This window comes from Megalobrama amblycephala, linkage group LG14 (genome assembly GCF_018812025.1).
Source record: "Megalobrama amblycephala isolate DHTTF-2021 linkage group LG14, ASM1881202v1, whole genome shotgun sequence".
In the NCBI taxonomy this organism is placed as follows: Eukaryota; Metazoa; Chordata; class Actinopteri; order Cypriniformes; family Xenocyprididae; genus Megalobrama; species Megalobrama amblycephala.
Genome location: NC_063057.1, coordinates 9,693,425 through 9,710,978, shown reverse-complemented (window position 1 = coordinate 9,710,978; position 17,554 = coordinate 9,693,425). Strand labels below are relative to the sequence as shown.

At 42.1% G+C, this 17,554-nt stretch overlaps 1 protein-coding gene and 1 long non-coding RNA gene across 2 annotated transcripts; one reads left to right on the top strand and one right to left on the bottom strand.

The window, feature by feature from the left end:
- Positions 1-148: 148 nt before the first annotated feature.
- LOC125245618 lies at positions 149-3,807 on the top strand. The gene is made up of 4 exons (XM_048156286.1): positions 149-1,115; positions 1,221-1,304; positions 1,773-1,867; positions 2,054-3,807. Exons 1-4 carry the CDS (start codon positions 149-151, stop codon positions 3,605-3,607), a joined length of 2,700 nt encoding a protein of 899 aa, XP_048012243.1. The 3' UTR covers positions 3,608-3,807.
- A 9,856-nt stretch (positions 3,808-13,663) lies between these two features.
- On the bottom strand, positions 13,664-14,149 carry LOC125245478. Its single transcript, XR_007179553.1, has 2 exons — positions 14,085-14,149; positions 13,664-13,890 (listed from the first exon to the last, which is right to left on the bottom strand). It is a non-coding gene; the product is annotated as an uncharacterized LOC125245478 (long non-coding RNA).
- Between the last annotated feature and the right edge of the window lie 3,405 nt (positions 14,150-17,554).

Genomic DNA, 17,554 nt, shown 5'->3' with positions numbered 1-17,554 from the left:
TCATCTCAATGATTACGTCATCTCAACCAGCTGTCAACAATCTGTAATCAACGTATCTACCCAATCAGCATGAGTTCAGGCCTGTATATAATCACAGTCAAAACTCAACCAAGGATCCTCGACAGTTTCCAGAATAGGTTCGCCTAAAATGTCTGAAATCGAACTCTTCCCATCCGATGATGAGTCTCTATATTCACAGACTCTTTCGCCGAACCGCGCCATCCCAAGGAGCAGCCATGCGCCGCCAGGTGCCGTCGCTGAGTCTCCGACTCCATTGCGCGGCCGTCAGCCTATCCGCTCCACTATCCATAGTCCAAGGCGGCTAGACCAGCCCTCTCCTCCACCGGTGAGACACACACCTTCTTCCTCATCGTCATCATCATCATCATCATCATCCTCCTACTCTATGGCTCAACCAACCATTCCTGCAATCGAGAAATGGACAGTGCTGGGATTAAGGCAAGCTCTGATCAGCGCGGATGTCCATTTCTCGAGACGGATGAATAAATCCGAGTTATATAAATTATATTCAAGCCTGCAGTCAACTTGCGCTCCCTTTAAACCCCTTTCTCCCTCTAAGAAAACGACTTCAAGCAGCAAAGGTAAAAAACCACGTACCTCTCAAACTCAGTCTTCCTCTACAGCAAGACCAGTTCAACGCCGATCGTCTGGTAAGGGCAGCGGGCCTTCAGCGAGCCTGGGCCGAGCCCCAGATTCCGCCGCTGCTACGCCGCACCCTCCTCCTTCTACTCAGCCTCTTTCCGCAGGTTTCTCCAGCACCGCCCCCCGTACGGAATTACCCGCCTCTACCAGTGGTTGTCTTCCCCCTAGCGTGAGGCTGCCTCTGCTAGCGGGGCAGGCTCAACCTGTACTGCTCACTGTCTCGAATTCTCCTCAACGTTCGTGGCCTGCGGCTCCTGACGTGAGGTTGCCTCCGCAAGAATCGCAAGCCCGAACAACTTTTCCTTCTCCTTCCCCTCTCGCTAACCCTTTTCCCCAGCTGTGGCCTACAGCAGCCCCTAGCGTGAGGATGCCTCCGTTAGCGGCACAGGCCCAGCCGCTTTATTCTTTACCTCAACCTTCTCTCTCCTTCCCCGTCGCTTCCCAAGGTCCAGGTGCCATCTCAAGCGCGAGGCTGCCTCCGTTTTCAGTGTCGGCCCCGGATTTTCTCCCTCAAAACATTCTCCCTCAGGCAAAATCACAATTTTCTTTGTTCACAGCTACACCGATGCCCATTCCTCCAAACGCCATCGCTTTGGAACCGCCCCCTGTCGCCGGCAATATCAGAGCGCAGATTCTATCAGGTGCAGACATCGATCTATCATCACTCCTTTCCCTGCTTCCCCCATCTGATTCTAATCGCCAGATTAATTGTGGTGACTTTTCAGTCACTTTAAAAAATCCAAATAATTCCTCATCCCGAATCCTTTCATTTTCTGAATTTTGCATCACATTCAGTAGATTCACCGAAATCATTTGTGCTGTTTTCCCCCATAGGAGACGCGAGCTGAATGACTATCTCGCGATAGTGGCAGAGCTCGCGTTATCCTATGGGGGATCTCATTTTTACACTTACCACAAGCTGTTTTCAGCAAAATGCGCCGTTCGTATCGCTCAGTGGAATCAGTGCCCCTACTGGGGCGCGCTGGACACTGATCTCCACAATAAAATCTTCCTGGGCGTTCGAAATATTTCCTGCGCAGTCTGTAGGTCGCTCGCCCATTCCACAATGACTTGTCCCCAAGTAAATCCGTCAATTCCTCCTATTCCAGTCCCCAACCAAGAGAAATCAACGAGTTACGTTCCACGGCCAGCTACAAACTCCGACTCATTCGGAAGAGGCGCAGCTTTTTCCTCCAGACGTCAGGTCTGCAACCACTTCAATACAGGCGGCTGCCTAAGAAATCGCTGTCGTTTTTTGCATATTTGCAATTACTGCGGCGGCGCCCACGCCCGCACTGTATGCCCTGTACAAAAATCTACCAATAAAAATTCCAAAAATTACTTGTCGACTCCTGTGAATATTTTACGTCTGTCATCTGAATTGTCTCAGCACCCCGATCCCGAATTTACCAAATATTTGCTGTCTGGTCTCGAACATGGTTTTGAACCAGGTCTAGAAAGCATTCCCTCACAAAATATGATTTGTGATAATCTTCAATCTGCTCTTACAGAACCCGACACAGTGGACGAATTGATCAATAAGGAAGTTAATTCTGGCTTCATGATCGGACCTTTTGATATTCCTCCTTTCGAACACTTTCGCATCAGCCCTATTGGAGTGGCTACAAGGAAATTCTCCGGTAAAAAACGTTTAATAATCGACCTCTCAGCCCCGCACAATTCTCCGTTTCCAAGTATAAACAGCCTCATTCCACTCGAAGAATTTTCTCTTCAGTACCATGATATTGACCAAGCAATACTGTTAATCAAAAACTCCGGTCGTGGTTCTTGGCTCGCCAAAGTCGACATTACTTCAGCATTTAAAGTGATGCCCATCCACCCAGACTCCTGGCATTTATTTGGCGTCCGTTGGCATGAAAAATATTACTTCGCCGTCCGCCTAACCTTCGGCTGCAAAAGCAGCCCCAAGATTTTTGACATGCTGTCAGAAGCAATTTGCTGGATTCTTTCCAACAACTACGCAATTCCTTACCTTATTCACCTGCTCGACGACTTCTTAATAATTTCGCCTCCTGATGCCATCCCAGCAGCGCATCTCACTACAGTCCAAAAGGTTTTTTCCGAGCTGGGAGTTCTGATCGCCCAGGACAAAACCAGTGGCCCAGCCACGTCCATCGAATTCCTGGGCATCAATCTGGACACCGTCAAATTCCAGGCCTCTCTACCGAAAGAGAAAATCGACAGAATAATTCTGGTTTCTTCCACGTTGCTAGACAGCCCAAGTTGCTCAAAGCGCGAACTTCTGTCTCTGCTCGGCCACCTAAACTTCGCTATGCGTATAATCCCGCAAGGCCGCCCTTTCATCTCGCATCTTCTCTCTCTCGCATCCTCCGTCGCTGCGTTAGAAGACCAAATCTCCCTAACTAATCCATGCCGTGATGAACTAAAATTATGGATAACCTTCCTTAAACAGTGGAACGGATTATCTTTTTTCTATAATACGTTGGTGTCCCTTCCAATCGATATTCAGCTCTACACTGACGCAGCTCCCTCCATTGGCTTTGGGGGATTTTATCAAGGCCGTTGGTTCGCATCTACTTGGCCACCTCAGCTCTTAGATGCGACACATTTCCCAGCCTCTTCAGCGTTGTTTGAACTTTATCCTCTCGTCGTCGCAGCTTTTCTATGGGGGAAAGAATGGTCCACAAACAACATAATCGTCTACTGCGACAATGAAGCAACGGTGCATTGCATTAATAAAACCCGCTCGCATGCACCAGCTATGATGCCACTCCTAAGACGCCTTATTTGGATAGCAGCTTGCGATCAATTTATCATAACAGCTAAGCACGTACCCGGGTCAAAAAATGAAATTGCTGACTCTCTCTCACGCTTTGCTTTCCAGAAATTCAGACAGCTGGCTCCAGAAGCGGACCCCAACCCGACGCCAGTACCTCACTATTCAGAATTAATCTTCCCATAAACCACTCTATGAGACCACTGCTTGACGCTTCTCTCAATTCGATCTTTGAAGCTTTTTCCCCACGAACCCTCCAATCATATTTAACAGCTTGGAGATGTTTTAAAACTTTTCATCTAATTTTTAACTTGCCGTTCCCAGATTTCTCTCTGCTCACCATTACGTCTTTCATCTCTTACCTCAACACAGCCAAGAGCCTCCAGGTTGGTTCCATTAAAGGCTATTTAAGTGGAATCCAGTTTTTTCACAAATTAATTTTCGGCTCACCCTCCTGTGAAATAACAAACTCGCAGACATCACTGCTTATTAAAGGCATCCAAAAAACCCATCCTACCCGCCCAGATGTTAGACAACCTCTAACATTAGACTTACTCACCAGATGTATCCGTACTCTCCGTCTAGGATACCATTCTATTAACACCGCTCGCACTTTGGATGCCATGTTCATTTTGGCTTTTTTCGGTTTCCTCAGATGCTCTGAACTCGCCATTACCTCCAATTTTAATCCTAAAATTCACCCCACCATTTCAGATCTATGCTTGTTAGACAATGAAACCTTCTCCTACTTTATCAAACAGAGTAAAACTGACCAGACCAAAAAAGGCCATTTCATTTACATCTTCAACCTCCAATCACCCATACAACCATACCAAACCCTCCAGTCCTACCTCCATTTCAAGAATTCACAAACCAAATCCCCTTCAGATCCACTCTTTACAGATGATTCAAACCACCCAGTCACACGTTTTTGGTTTCAAAAACATCTCAAATTGATCTTGATCCAATCTGGCATCCCAGCGGAACACTTTTCAAGCCACTCTTTTCGCATAGGAGCGGCGACCACAGCTGCCCAAAAAGGTCTCTCCCAGCAACAGATTCAAGCTCTCGGTCGTTGGTCATCCGAAGCCTTCAAAAGCTACATCAGATCTAACCGCTTCCACATCAAAAAAGCGCACCAAACCCTCATCAGTTAAACCAACTCGCTAAAACCTTCTCGTGGGGCTTACCCGTCCGATCGCAGCGAGTATTGAACTCCCGTCGGACACCGCAAAAGCCCCCAATCTAACACTACTAAACATTCCCCCCATGGTCAGCGGGGGCTTACCCGTCCGATCGCAGTGAGTATTGAACTCCCGTCGGATGCCGCAAGAGCCCCAATCTAAAATTTCTAAACGTCCACCCACCATCAGCAGGGGTTAACCGTCTGATCGCAGTGAGTATTGAACTCCCGTCGGATGCCGCAAGAGCCCCAATCTAAAATTTCTAAACATCCACCCACCATCAGCAGGGGTTAACCGTCCGATCGCAGTGAGTATTGAACTCCCGTCGGATGCCGCAAGAGCCCCAATCCAAAATTTCTAAACGTCCACCCACCATCAGCAGGGGTTAACCGTCCGATTGCAGTGAGTATTGAACTCCCGTCGGATGCCGCAAGAGCCCCAATCTAAAATTTCTAAACATCCACCCACCATCAGCAGGGGTTAACCGTCCGATTGCTGCGAGTATTGAACTCCAGTCGGATGCTGCAGGCGCCACCAGCCAAAACATTTAAACCTTATCTTAGTTTACCGGTCGAAGAGGTTATTCATCGGTTCGCTGTGAGTATTGAACTCCCGTCAGATAGAACCTTCCCGATCACACAGACAGCTTTCTCCTTGCAAACATCAGCCTTATTTCTATATTTTTTTTGGGGGGGGTCACAGTTTCAGTTCCCGGCTGCTGTCCGTAGTTAACTCTTGCTTTTTGGGGGGTACTCTGTGTTCGGGCTGATTACCGAGCTCGGAGCCCTCTCCCCGGACAGCACGCCAAATACGTTTACCAATTTATTTACCTGACTTATTTGTAAGTGTGAACTCGTGAAATTATGTTTCATTAACGTAGTTCAGGAGGAACAAGTCAAATAACCTACCCAATCATTACGTCATCTTAATGATTACGTCATCTCAACCAGCTGTCAACAATCTGTAATCAACGTATCTACCCAATCAGCATGAGTTCAGGCCTGTATATAATCACAGTCAAAACTCACCCAAGGATCCTCGACAGTTTCCAGAATCCCTCCACCACCCCGTCTCCTCACACTCTCTGGGTTACTTCATATAATCTAAAGGGGGGGGGGGGGGGGGGGGGGTACTCTGTGTTCGGGCCGATTACCGAGCTCGGAGCCCTCTCCCCGGACAGCACGCCAAATACGTTTACCAATTTATTTACCTGACTTATTTGTAAGTGTGAACTCGTGAAATTATGTTTCATTAACGTAGTTCAGGAGGAACAAGTCAAATAACCTACCCAATCATTACGTCATCTTAATGATTACGTCATCTCAACCAGCTGTCAACAATCTGTAATCAACGTATCTACCCAATCAGCATGAGTTCAGGCCTGTATATAATCACAGTCAAAACTCACCCAAGGATCCTCGACAGTTTCCAGAATCCCTCCACCACCCCGTCTCCTCACACTCTCTGGGTTACTTCATATAATCTAAAGGGGGGGGGGGTACTCTGTGTTCGGGCCGATTACCGAGCTCGGAGCCCTCTCCCCGGACAGCACGCCAAATACGTTTACCAATTTATTTACCTGACTTATTTGTAAGTGTGAACTCGTGAAATTACAGACAGGGAGTGCAGGGAGTGAGTCCAACTTAAAGAGAGTGCTAATGACGAGGACCAGGTGCAGGGAATCCAGGAGAAGCGGAAAGGCTGATGAGGGAAGTGCAGAAAGGTGATGAACAGGGAGAATTCTGGGAAACGGAGTTTGGGACAGGCGTGGATGTAACATTACCACCCCCTCCCCGGTAGGCGCGTCCTTGCGCCGTAACAACGGGGGAGGGGGGGTGGGCGCCCTGGAGACCTTCATGCAGGTGTGGGGGGGAGGTGCAGATGGGTGCGGAGGTCTCCAGGGCGGGTCTAGGAGTTCGGACCATCACGGCGGGTCAAGAGTCTCAGGCAGCCGTGGCGGGTCAGGGGCCGTGGGCGGCCATGGAAGGTCAAGAGTCTCGGGTGGCCATGGCGGGTCAGAGGCCATGGGCGGCCATGGCGGGTCAGGAGAACGTGGGCAGCCATGGTGGGTCAGGAGACGTGGGCGGCCATGGTGGGTCAGAGGCCGTGGGCGGCCATGGCGGGTCAGGGGCCATGGGCGGTCATGGTGGGTCAGGAGACGTGGGCAGCCATGGTGGGTCAGGAGACGTGGGCGGCCATGGCGGGTCAGAGGCCGAGGGCGGCCATGGCAGGCCAGGAGACGTGGGCGGCCATGGTGGGTCAGGGGCCATGGGCGGTCATGGTGGGTCAGGAGACGTGGGCAGCCATGGTGGGTCAGGAGACGTGGGCGGCCATGGCGGGTCAGAGGCCGAGGGCGGCCATGGCAGGCCAGGAGACGTGGGCGGCCATGGTGGGTCAGGAGACATGGGCGGACATGGCGGGTCAGAGGCCATGGGCGGCCATGGAGGGTCAGGAGACGTGGGTAGCCATGGTGGATCCTGAGCCCCACCGACATGTGTTCCACCCACATGTTCCCCACCCATGGGTACATGCCCCCACCCGACCCCCCAAAAAAAATTTTTGGGAGATTTAGGTGGGGCAGGAAGGGCTCGTGGAATGGAGTGGGCTTGTGGGCTGCTGGAGCGGATTTGTGGGAAGCTGGAGCAGGCTCGTGGGATGCTGGAGCGGGCTCTGCAGCGGCTGGAGCAGGCTTGTCGGTGACTGGGGCGGGCTTGTCGGCGACTGGGGTGGGCTTGGCGGCGGCTGGAGCGAGCTCGTGGAAGGCTGGAGCTACTGGCTCTGTCCAAAAGTCTATAAGCCAGCCATTCTCTTCACACACTCTGGACTGCTCGGTGGCAGAATTCGTTGGAGACTGGGGCTGCTCGGCGGCAGAATTCATTGGAGACTTGGGCTGCTCAGAGGCAGAATTCGCTGAAGACTTGGGCTGCTAGGAGGCAAAAATCACGGGAGACTTGGGCTGCTCGGAGACAGAATTCGCTGGAGACTTGGGCTGTTCGGAGGCAGAATTTGCTGGAGACTTGGGCTGCTCAGAGGAAGAATTCGCTGGAGACTTGGGCTGCCCGGAGACAGAATTCGCTGGAGACTTGAGTTGCTTGGTGGCAGAATTCGCTGGAGATTGGGGCTGCTTGGCGGAAGAATTCGCTGGAGACTGGGGCTAATTGGCGGCCTTCTTTTTCAGCCGTCTGGGCTTAGCGGTGGACTTTTCTTTGGGTGGCTTGGGCATTTTGTCAGGCAGGACACCAGGGGAATACCCACTGGAGGGGTATGTGGGGGAAACTGACTGTTGGTGAACTGGCCAAGCCACTTGTATGTCTGTGGAGACTGGATGAGGAAAACACGATTCTTTTTGAACCTCTTCAACTTCAAAATCAGAACCATTCAGAAAGAGAATCAGGTTAATAATCTCGACTAGGGAAAAAAACATGCAGGTTCACTGAAGCGAATCGTGTCCTCGTCCAGCCCCGCCAGAAAACAAGCATTTAACGGGGCATCTGGCCAGTTCACCAAGCAAGCAAGCTCAGAAAACTCTTCAACATACCTCTCTAGCGGGCGACTGTCCTGCCGAAACCCCGACAGGTGATCCACCGCTGATGCATACTTTTCACTGAGAGGCAGGTGCTGGCAGTTCTTTGAGGGCACGGGAATGAGAAAGAGACCTATTTCGGCTTGTTGAAGTCCAACGATTTGGTCCGTTCTTCTGTTACAAATGCAGTGTAGCTGCAGCAGGGATGAGGCGAAATACAGACTTCAAACAAACAAAGGTATTTATTACACAAGGGTCAGAACAGCGACACATAGAAAATAACATAAGATAACATTAAGAACGGACAGGGAGTGCAGGGTCCAACTTAAAGGGAGTGCTAATGACGAGGACCAGGTGCAGGGAATCCAGGAGAAGCGGAAAGGCTGATGAGGGAAGTGCAGACAGGTGATGAACAGGGAGGATTCTAGGAAACGGAGTTCGGGACAGGCGTGGATGTAACAATAACAGCCTAATTTAACAGTTTGTGTGGTCAAAAAGAAGGCGGAACATGCTCACAAAAAAGAAATTAATTATGGCTGCTTTTGGTGCAGTTGTTTTGTACATTAAGACAGGATTTTTTAGCTTACCTGAACAAATGACTTGAGCTCTCTTATCAAGACACACATCAAGATCAGTTGGTTGCATGAATCCACATTTCTTAAGTGTAGACTCTGAGCCAGTACACATAGCAGTTTTCATCCCCTTGGATTTTGATCCTAGTCCAAAATGAACATCATACAGAGCATCTACAGGTTCTCCACAGTCCAGCTCTCTGCACACCACTGCTGCATCAGCCAAATCCCAACCATCACCACACACTGTTCCCCACTGACCTCTATGATGAACCTCCACTCTACCAGCACAGCGACTGTGACCACCAACCAACCTCACATTTATTACGTCTGTGAATGTAAGAGAAAAAGCTAGTATAAATATAAAATGTTATAATAAAATGGAATGAAAAGTACTTTGTTGTACTTTGAACTCCTACCAGTACACTGCAAACCAATGTTGTGTTCTTGTGAACAGTTGTTTTCTTCTAATGGTGATGTTGGGCAGAGGTGAATCTGAGATTCATTTCCTCTGCACTGAATTTCTTGTGTCCACATCTGAGTATCTCCTTTGCCAAAAGCATCTTCTCCCAGCACCTGTACAGGAGACCCACAGTCCAGCTTTCTACACACAACCTCTGCATCCTGCTGGTCAAAGGCAGCAGCACACACTGAAACCCACGTCTGATCATCAAGTATCTCTAACCTCCCAGAGCAGCGAGAACCTCCAACCAGCCTAACTTCTAAATAACACAACACAGATCAACAAAAGCATGGCTTATTTATGGGGTTTCAAGATAATTATTTTTACATAGAAGCCATTTTATGTTTAGCCCTATGATGAATAAATAATGTAAAAAAAAATATTATTAAAGTCAACATTTTAAAACCAACTTCTTTAAAAATTCGAAGCCAAACTAAAAGCACAAAAAATTATACAAAGATATGACTTTTAATATCAAAATTAACTTACCTGAACAGATGACTCCAGCATCTTTAGCATGATCACAGGTGTGTTTACCCCATCCTAATGACCTACAGTTCTTCAGTGTAGACTCTGATCCACTGCACCAGACACTACTCATCCAGATTAGTCCTGATCCTGATCCAAAATGAGCACCACCCAGAGCATCTACAGGTTCTCCACAGTCCAGCTCTCTACACACCACTGCAGCATCAGCCAAATCCCAGAAATCATCACACACTGTTCCCCACTGACCTCTATGATGAACCTCCACTCTACCAGCACAGCGACTGTGACCACCAACCAACCTCACATTCACTCCGTCTAAATATTAATCAGTAACAATGAGAGATGAAGGGATGAGAGTTTAATTCATAGCATTACAAAATGGGACACATACTGTATGCCTGAATATTTAAAATTAATATTCAGACTTCAATACAAGTTGAGCTCAATCAACATCATAGATATGCTGATTAACAAAAAAAAAAAAAAAAAAAAAAAATCATGCTGTCTCCATCTTTTTATAAAAAAAAGGGGTTTAAAGACTTAAATTAATTGTCTTAAAATGCATTATTATTTAATCTGTAAATAGTTTAAAACATAATTACAGGGTTAATACCATTACGTTAAAACAAAGTTGTAAAACTCTATATAACTTTGCACAGAAATTTTTTTACACACATATTGTTTACATCTTTTAAAACATATTGATTTTATATTATTGGCCCCATTCTTTTCCACTGTAAATTTCTCACTGTAACCCAGATTTTTTATTTTTTTTTCCAAGTAGAAATTTATTTTTGTGGTAAACAAATTTATGCCACAAATAATGTTGATTGAGCTTTAACAATATTAAGCCTGGTGTATTCCTTTCATATTCTTTCCCTCTATATAGTTCATGGTAACCCTAAAAGGCCTTTAAGGGTTTTTTTCTGTCTTGTTTGTCATGATCACAACTTTATTTACTTGTGATCTTGACATAACATAATATAGCATATGCTGCTGGATAAAAAGTAGATGTAAAACTTAAAGCTCTTTATAAATTGGAGAGAGACAAAGAGAATGAGAAAAAATGCCTGTTAAACACAGGAGCACATTCAAAATATTGTAACAATGCGTTTACACAGGCATCTAAAAAACACAAATTACAGAAGACTATAGTTTAATTTTAAGTGATTAAATAACAAAGTCTGGCCACTTAATTTCTAAAAATAATCTCTTTCATTGTACTTACCAGCTGTGATGAGTTTTATAACTGTAGTCAGTAAAACGAGTGTCAGGCATCTCTCCATCTCTCTCTGCTTGATTAATTCAACATCCAGTAAAGCTTCTCCGCACTGATGATACAGAAGTACAGGCATCCTTTCACACCCCTTAATGAGAGAGAAAGAGGTCCAACACCCTCCAATCACACTCGCTGTTACCTTATTAGACACAACAGAGGAAATCATCAAACAACTTCAGTGACAAATCAGAGGAGGCTTTTATGACTTTCTCCATATATATCTAACTGTCAGCGCTGATGAACTCCTCCTCCACACCCATCAAGACACACACACACACACACACATATGACTTACAGGAGACAGGAAACTCTCCAGTTTATACAGCATCAAAGCCCAACACCTGCAGAGACGAGATAAAAGCACAGATAACTAACTGTAAATGTCCTAAACACTGTCTATTAGTGTATATGTTAGCATGACATTAACACGTAATAAATTAAACTTCTTAAAATGAATGCTATTGAAATATGACATTTAATAAATTAAGTTAATAAATGCAAGACAACTGTACACAAGTTAGCCCTAAATTAATTTTGTGAAACCTTCCTTCCATGTATGTCAAATAATTGCTTTGACCAATGTGAAACTGACCTAAAAAAAAATATTTCTCAAAAGTGGTTTCAGGTGGCCCACAAAAACCATAACTCTCATTCAGTGAAGATAAGCATGTTGTTCACCTTGTGACCAGCAGAGAGAGCCAGTCCTTCAGTATCTGCCAAAGCACCCTGTACTGCATCTTCACACTTTTGAGTATTTTACAGTGTGTCACACAGTTTTTTTTTCAGTATCATTAGCTAACATTAGTTAACTAGTTAACATGAACTAGTAATGAACTGAAGTCTAATAAAAACATGTTGATGAGCTGCTGCTCCCTGCCCCCTATCCAGGGGTGCATTTCCCAAAATTAGCCAACTAACATTGCAAGTTCTGTCGTTACTAACATAGTTTAAAGGGATAGTTCACCCCATAATGAAAATTTTATGTTTATCTGCCCTCAGGGCATCCAAGATGTTGGTGACTTTGTTTCTTCAGTAGAACACAAATGATGATTTTTAACTCCAACTGTTGCCATCTGTCAGTCATATTATGCATGTCAACGGGAACTTTGTCTATATGAGTAAAAAAAAAACATGCACAGACAAATCCAAATTAAACCCTGCAGCTCGTGACGACACATTGATATCCTAAGACACGAAATTATCAGTTTGTGCGAGAAACCAAACAGTATTTATATAATTTTTTACCTCTAAAACTACATAGTTGAACTATGTTCAACTGCCTTGAGCATCTGGTTGGTGAGGTCAGAAAACGCGTTCTGATGACGGAAGTGATGTCTCGCACTTTGCTTCAATGAGTGCGAGAGATCACTTCCGTTGTCAGAGCACGTTCAGACCTCACTAACCGGATGTGCAGGGCAGTTTGACATAGTAGTGTTTTAGAGGTAAAAAATTATATACTGTTCGGTTTCTTGCACAAACCAATCGTTTCATGTCTTAGGACATCAGTGTGTTGTCACGAGCCACAGGGTTTAATTTGGATTTGTCTGTGCATGTTTTATTTCCTCTTATAGACAAAGTTCCCATTGACATGCATTCCATATTCATCTTTTCTAAACCCTGTTGAGGATTTTTTTCTCCACATGGTGCTGGCAAGTGCATGATCGTCGTACCTATAACACTTCTCCAGGCAATGGAGGAGGCATGTAGAGACACTGACGCTGCCTCCATGCAAGGTTGGATACACAAGAGAGAATATAGCATGTGACGTGGATGAAGTATTGTGGCCGGATCCAGCCAGGAGGAGAGATGGAGCCTAGATACACCTAACCATCATGCCCACCAACAAACATGTGAGAAACATGGACAGGGCCTGCAAGTGGTTTCATATTGTACAGAATCTGCTAACGGCTTGTTCTGAGACACTTGGTGGATTTTTATCATTATAGGGTGGTTGTGTCACTCACTGCCAATGCACATTTATGTTCAAACACCTTGTAAAAGGAAATTTTGCATAATAAGTCCCCTTTAAAGTGTTGACAAAGTCACCCAGGTGTCATGAGAGTGAATGTGGGAGACACAAAATCTGACACCTGCAGAGAAGAGATGACAAACACTGACAATGACCCTGGCTTGAGCAGTACTGGGTGTTAATATGCTAAGAAAGAGAGATGTAAAAGACAATCTGTGAAAAACAAAACATTGTTTTGCATTAATGGATTTTGCAAAAAAAAAAAAAAAAAAAAAAAGTGAAGAAATGTGTTGCAATAAATTGATTCAGCCTTCCCAATTTCCCCCCAAAATCATATTTCCATGCACATAGTCAGTCTGATTTTAAGTCTTTAATAGAAAACATGGACATCAATTCAAAACAACAATTAAATTGTAAGCAAATCTAAAACTAATACAAGAAACAAACAGGGTCTCCATTTTAAAAAGCTCTGAAGGTTTCAGCTCAGCGTGCATGTCTTGTGTTTCTGAGAGTCAGAAACTCCTTTTGCAGGACATAAAGTGAACATACTTTTCTGATAATTGCTCACAGCTGCTATTTGTAAATTTGTTTCCCAAAGTAAATTCCAACAAGTCCACCAGCAGTGGGTCTACATTTAAAAGGAATTATATTTTTATAAAAAATGTTAAAGACTGTGGTTGTGTGTGTTCTCTCAAATTTATAGAAATGTATAGCAAAAAAAGAATGATCTGCAAAAAAACATCTGTACAACAATGTTTTAAACATTTTTAAAGCAATGCATTTTTTTCTTAGAAATTGTAGCTGAATTAGAAGATTTCAATACAAAGTGCAACATAAAACATTGCTGGACTGCAGGTAAAACATACAGTATATAGGGTGATCTTAAACACTTTTCAGACCACTTAAACACTTTGATTTGAGGCGGTGTGTGTGGTTTGAGTTATACAACCCTTCCATGTTTTCCTGGATATTCCTCCACATCATCATAGTCTGTTATTAGAAAACAAGAGCAAATTCATGTTTCAACATGCTTTAAAAAGTATTATAATGAACACAATCTTTTCAGTCTATTTAAATTAGCTATTGTGACAAGAGAAGTTAATGGAACAAGATAAATTGATAATATAAAGCTACTATAAAGACTAAACCAAAATAATTCAGTAAAAAAGGTGTCAATAACATACCAAACATGTCACTCATATTTTCCCTGATGTTCTTCACATCATCATACTCCCCCTGCACACCCTCTGATATAAATGTCTAGAATTAATTACATGGAAAAAAGTCTTCATACTTTATATGCTACTATAATTTAATGAAAAATAAGAAAGAAAAAAAATATTCTAATGTACAAGTGTATCATTTAAAACCCAAACCTTTTTGATCATTGGAAAACTGCCGTACGATGACGACATCATCATAGTTTTCTGCTAAGTCATACAAAAAAATAATAATGAAAAATTTTGGATTTTGAAACTATACATATGTACACACACAAACAGACACACTATATTATATATAAATAAAAACTAATTTCTGTGACCATTTAACAAAGTCACTGACCCATTCCAACTGAAGATTTTGCTTTTGAAAAAGAAAATGCATGCATATTATTTTTATTATAATTGTTCTTAATAATAATAATAAAACTTTATCTGAATTATGTGTGGAATGTTTTATATAATTTATACTGTTCTAAGATAACTTAAGTTAATGTTTTTAATTATTTAACACACATACTTTTCTGTATGTAGTAGGTAACATCATTCTATTTCAGTCCTCTAACCTGAAAGAAGCTCATCAGGATCTTCATACCCAGAATACTGTTCGGTAGAAAGCACACTTCCTGTTATGGAGTAAAACCATCAGACATGTTCACAATCACAACCCAGCTAGCAGGGAACGTTCTCAGAACTTTGGCTAACATTCTGTAAAGGTTTTTTAATGTTTTAAAGAAAACATTTGAATGTAATGTTCCAAAAATGTTTTAAGAATGTTTTTAAATTCAGAAAATGTTCCTATAATGTTAAGTGCAAACAAATCTAGAACATTTTCCCTGCAACATTTTGAGGATGTTTTGAAGATGTTGTTGAGGTAACATTATATAATGTTGTCAATAAAACATTCGCACAATGTTTCAATAAAACAAATGAAGAACATTCTCTCAGCAACATTAGGAAAACGCTATAAGAACATCACTGTGGTTTGAGGTGATGAAATGTTCTGTGTAAAATGTTCTTCTAATGTGACGTATTAACAAATCTAGAACATTTCACCTGCAACATTTTGAGGATGTTTTGAGGATGTTGTTGAGGTAACATATTATATAATGTTGTAAATATAACATTCGCACAATGTTTCAATAAAACAAATGAAGAACATTCTCTCAGCAACATTAGGAGAACGCTATAAGAACTTCACTGAGGTTTGAGGTGATGAAATGTTCTGTGTAAAATGTTCTTCTAATGTGACGTATTAACAAATCTAGAACATTTCACCTGCAACATTTTGAGGATGTTTTGAGGTAACATTATATAATGTTGTCAATAAAACATTCGCACAATGTTTCAATAAAACAAAGGAAGAACATTCTCTCAGCAACATTAGGAAAACGCTATAAGAACATCACTGTGGTTTGAGGTGATGAAATGTTCTGTATAAAATGTTCTTCTAATGTGACATATTAACAAATCTAGAACATTTCACCTGCAACATTTTGAGGATGTTTTGAAGATGTTATTGAGGTAACATTATATAATGTTGTAAATATAACATTCGCACAATATTTCAATAAAACAAAGGAAGAACATTCTCTCAGCAACATTAGGAAAACACTATAAGAACATGATTGAGGTTTGAGGTGATGAAATGTTCTGTATAAAATGTTCTTCTAATGTGACGTATTAACAAATCTAGAACATTTCACCTGCAACATTTTGAGGATGTTGTTGAGGTAACATTATATAATGTTGTCAATATAACATTCGCACAATGTTTCAATAAAACAAATGAAGAACATTCTCTCAGCAACATTAGGAGAACGCTATAAGAACTTCACTGAGGTTTGAGGTGATGAAATGTTCTGTATAAAATGTTCTTCTAATGTGACGTATTAACAAATCTAGAACATTTCACCTGCAACATTTTGAGGATGTTTTGAGGATGTTGTTGAGGTAACATTATATAATGTTGTAAATATAACATTCACACAATGTTTCAATAAAACAAATGAAGAACATTCTCTCAGCAACATTAGGAGAACGCTATAAGAACTTCACTGAGGTTTGAGGTGATGGAATGTTCTGTATAAAATGTTCTTCTAATGTGACGTATTAACCACGATAGAACATTTTACCTGCAACATTTTGAGTATGTTTTGAGGATGTTGTTGAGGTAACATTATATAATGTTGTAAATATAACATTCGCACAATGTTTCAATAAAACAAAGGAAGAACATTCTCTCAGCAACATTAGGAGAACGCTATAAGAACTTCACTGAGGTTTGAGGTGATGGAATGTTCTGTATAAAATGTTCTTCTAATGTGACATATTAACAAATCTAGAACATTTCACCTGCAACATTTTGAGTATGTTTTGAGGATGTTGTTGAGGTAACATTATATAATGTTGTAAATATAACATTCGCACAATGTTTCAATAAAACAAAGGAAGAACATTCTCTCAGCAACATTAGGAGAACGCTATAAGAACATCATTAATGTTTGAGGTGATGAAATGTTCTGTATAAAATGTTCTTCTAATGTGACGTATTAACCACGATAGAACATTTTACCTGAACATTTTGAGGATGTTTTGAAGATGTTATTGAGGTAACATATTATATAATGTTGTAAATATAACATTCGCACAATGTTTCAATAAAACAAAGGAAGAACATTCTCTCAGCAACATTAGGAAAACACTATAAGAACTTCACTGAGGTTTGAGGTGATGAAATGTTCTGTGTAAAATGTTCTTCTAATGTGACGTATTAACAAATCTAGAACATTTCACCTGCAACATTTTGAGGATGTTATTGAGGTAACATATTATATAATGTTGTAAATATAACATTCGCACAATGTTTAAATAAAACAAATGAAGAACATTCTCTCAGCAACATTAGGAAAACGCTATAAGAACATCACTGTGGTTTGAGGTGATGAAATGTTCTGTGTAAAATGTTCTTCTAATGTGACATATTAACAAATCTAGAACATTTCACCTGCAACATTTTGAGGATGTTTTGAGGATGTTATTGAGGTAACAGATTATTCAAAGTTGTAAATATTCACTAATTTTTTATAAATATTCACTATTATTCATTCCTTAAATTGAACAATCTCAGAACTAACATTATATTGTATTATTAAACTTGAGTTCTCAATGTACTATTGAAATTAATTTCTGCACAATTTAATGTTTTCTTTTTTTCTACAATTGAAGAGTTCAGATGCAAAAACCTGTGCAAGTGGCATCTGAAATTTTCTTTTTAAATTAGCATTTTTGTCAAGCTTGTATGTTTAGGTTCAGTAAATTTCACTTTAATGGCAATTAATAGGTCCTTTTCATTGCCATTGAAGTGTAATAAGCTTGATAAACATGCTTGTTTTATAAGAAAATTTCAAATGGCACTTAAAGGCTTTTGCATC

Coding starts and splice junctions, on each gene's coding strand:
- LOC125245618 (XM_048156286.1), top strand. CDS start 149: ATGTCTGAAATCGAACTCTTCCCATCCGATGATGAGTCTCTATATTCA. Junction 1,116..1,220: donor CGTCGCTTCCCAAGGTCCAG/GTGCCATCTCAA, acceptor CTTTGTTCACAG/CTACACCGATGCCCATTCCT. Junction 1,868..2,053: donor CTTTTTCCTCCAGACGTCAG/GTCTGCAACCAC, acceptor GAATTGTCTCAG/CACCCCGATCCCGAATTTAC.